The 3,565-nt window shown below is 33.1% G+C and overlaps 1 protein-coding gene across 1 annotated transcript; it reads right to left on the bottom strand.

The window, feature by feature from the left end:
* Window positions 1-2,139, bottom strand: LOC101266973 (probable pectinesterase/pectinesterase inhibitor 7). The gene is made up of 2 exons (XM_004247353.4): window positions 886-2,139; window positions 1-786 (listed from the first exon to the last, which is right to left on the bottom strand). Exons 1-2 carry the CDS (start codon window positions 1,874-1,876, stop codon window positions 95-97), a joined length of 1,683 nt encoding a protein of 560 aa, XP_004247401.2. The 5' UTR covers window positions 1,877-2,139; the 3' UTR covers window positions 1-94.
* Between the last annotated feature and the right edge of the window lie 1,426 nt (window positions 2,140-3,565).

Below are 3,565 nucleotides of genomic sequence, written 5' to 3' on the forward strand. Positions count from 1 at the left end.
TTCTTTCTCTGTTAACAATCCTGCTTATTAATTTACTTGATCAATTCATATAATAATGAAATCAATAGAACAAAAAACTAATAAATTATGATAGTTACAATAAACTATTAAAATATGGCACACCAGTCTGTGGCAACCAATCATCTCCCACTAGAAAGTTCGATAATGTAAAATTAGCAGCATCAGTAGCATTCAAAATTTGAATTGCAGGCCATGTAACTCTGCCTGTAGTATTTGATCCTGCTCCTGTATTATTAAACTCTGCATAATATGACGTATTTAACGCGAAATCTCCAGACCAATCGTGCCATCCCGTAGGATGAATAAATCCGTCTAAATAAGATTGCATATATATCGTCCTAGAGTACTCTTTCCATGGCCTACCAAGATACGTTTTCGTGGTACCATTGCTCAATGCTAAATCATCTGCAGGTCTAATTGTGCAATTCTGTATCGAAATTCCAGTGTTTTGGTTTATATCTGTTCTTCCTTGAGCTGTTATCGCGTTGAATTGATTAACCATAGGGAGTCGCGGGTACATATTGCAGTTTTGGAATAGCGCAGCTGCGTTTCCAAATATAAAATCAACTGTTCCATATATGTCGCATTCTCTGTAAAATTGTCTTAGAGAATGTACGTATAGAGTGTCTTGATATGCCTCGAAACTACAGCTGTAGAATGTTGATAAATCAGCACCATTTCTAACTGCAACTGCTTGATGCTTGATTGCTCCTGCTGTGTTTTGAAATGTTATGTTAACCGCCACAAATCCTTGACCAACCACAGCTGCAGAAGTTTTAGTAAGACTCTAAGTCCGTGACATTTTGCTCTACTGGTTTACATGATTCATGAGTTTTTGAGATGTAAAACTAAGTAAATACTTACAAAATGTGGAAGAGTTGAATGTCGTCCATCCATCAACAAAGCTATGATTGCCAGTAATAATCGTTTGATTAATTCCATCGCCAATCATCATCAAATATTTTTTGTTCTTCGCGATCGAAACATACTCTTCGTACACACCTTGTGTGATGTAAATCAGAAAGTAACCAGACTCAGCTTTCGTATTATTTGGAGCAGCAGCAACAGCATCATTAATCGTCGAGAAATTCCCACTTCCGTCCTGACTCACAACCACAATGTCACTCACAACAACCTGCTCATCTTCTTGCAGCAGTTTCCTCCTTCCTACTCTCTCGAAAATCGCTTGATTCCGTTGAGACATTTTCAGCGGCAACCGTCCGTTTTTGAATATATTTTTTTTTACACGATGAAATTTAGATTTATTCTTCTTTATTGGTACCCATCCTTTAGTGAAAAGAGCTAAAGAGACGCTAAAAAGCTTGGTATCGTTAGAAATTGGAGCAACTAACCCATTTCTCAAACTCCAAGCAGACGATGTCTCTTGTAATCCATCTAAACATGTTTGTGTATTCGTCAAAATCGCGCTTAACAGAGTTTGAACATCATCAGCTTGTAAAACAGGGAGAATATTCGACGTAGCGTTTACTGTTTTTAAAGAGCTTGATAAATAATCCATGTTGAGTCCTGCCAGAAATTGACAATCTTCTAGCGCACGGACAGCGGTAACTGTCAATTGTTTCGATTTACGAAGATATTTTTCGATTAACGAGAGGAATTTACGAGCTGAAGAGAGCGATTTTCGGATCGATTTTCGACCGTAGCTGTATACATTTTCGTTATTTGGGGACTCTGAAGGTGGAAGAACAGAGGATTTACAAAAAGAAGGATAAGGAGTTGATTTGCAAATAACAGAGGGAGGAACAGGGGTATTTGGTGCAGCAAATAAAATTGGGATAAATAACAAAAGTGTAGTGCAAAAAATGAAAAAACATAATTTAGAATTTTTTGCCATGGTTTTTGATATGCAAATGAAATGGTGATTATAGTTTGTTTTTTTATTTTTTGTGGAATGGTTGGATGGATATTGGAATATATATAGTAAAAAAACAAAAGTATAGTTGTAATATTTTTATTTTTATTTTTATTGGTTACATGCAGAAGACTTACAGTAACGTAGTAATAATAAAGTATATTGCATAACAATGGGACTAAAAGTCAACTTGTTTTATTGCATGGTTTTTGTTTTTTTTTCCTTGAAAGCGCGTCGATCTTCAAATGTTTGAAAATGGAGTTAGTAGTAATATTAATTATGAATGCATTGATTGGGTATTTGGGTTCAAACAAAGAGACAGAAATTTCGTGCGGTGACGGAGACGGATGGACGGGATTTTAATTTTATGAGTTTCGAAATTTAGAATGATAAATTTTAAGTATTACGTTTGAAATTAGTGAGTTGTTTGAGTTTTTTTTATAGTTCTAAATAAAGTGAATACTGTTCAAAGTTTAAGGGAGTTGTTGGAATTTTTTTCCACTTTTGCCCCTCATTTACATCTCCTAGGCGATAATTTTAAGAGAGTTAATTGCTAATATTTATGATTTATTTGGAATTATCTATATTTTCAAGAATAGTATAAGAATATCTAAGAGGGCAAAAATGGAAAATGATGTTTATTTTATGTTCTAAACTTTTTTTCTCACTAGGTATGTATTGGTTCAATTATTTTGAAATGGAGTGAGTAATAAACGAGTTTTAAATTTAATATTTACGTGAACACAGAAATTTCGTCAAGAGTGTTTATGATGATTTAATATGTATGTATAAAATGTTAGTTTTGACCTATATGTGTAGTATAATTTTCTTCATACTAAGTAAAATTTTTAGATGAAGGATGATCATTTGGTCCCTCTATGTTCTATATAGCGACGTTTCTGTGTCTATCCATATTAACTATATTTGTCAAAACAAATGTACTATTGAGTATTGGTTATTGAATTCGATCAAATCCATATCTGAACTTCTACCTCGGCCAACGGGGAGCATTGGTGCTTTAATATTCTATGCTCCACTTTAGGGTTAATAGTATTAGTCAGCATTATGTAGAAGCTTGTTACGTTTGTTTGCTTCATCGTTTGTCAACGAAGTTAGCACATGCCAACTTGGTTTAGGTTATACACGTCCCTGCAGATTTTTTTTTTATTAGAGGCCGATCTATAGTGTTAAATTTTTTTTATGAATTTTTAATAAAATATTAAGAACGTGTTAAAGTAAATTTCTTTTTGTAGATATAAAGTTTGAATAAAAGTTACCAAATGTTACTGAATTTATAACTTTAATCATAATTTCGCCACTGTGTATGCTACTAGTACTTCTTTTTTACGCCTTTGATAATGTTGGCCTATGATATGTAGCATTACGTAATAAATAGCACATTTTATATCCATAAACCCTTGTTATCCGTTTCTTCTCCAGATCTCATGCGTAGCGAAAGCTTATTATTAGTGTATCGTGTTGTTCTTTTGTATATCCATTATGTAGTCGTAATTTACTATAATAATATTGATTGTTCCAATATATTTTGATTGTTTTAGCAAAATGGCATTGGAAAAAATGTATAATATAACATAATATGAAAGTGTTGGATTCCACGAAAATCACGACTATTATACTGAAATATCATTATAGATAGGATGAAATGTTTTA

Source organism: Solanum lycopersicum, chromosome 9, assembly GCF_036512215.1.
Source record: "Solanum lycopersicum chromosome 9, SLM_r2.1".
Lineage (NCBI taxonomy): Eukaryota > Viridiplantae > Streptophyta > Magnoliopsida > Solanales > Solanaceae > Solanum > Solanum lycopersicum.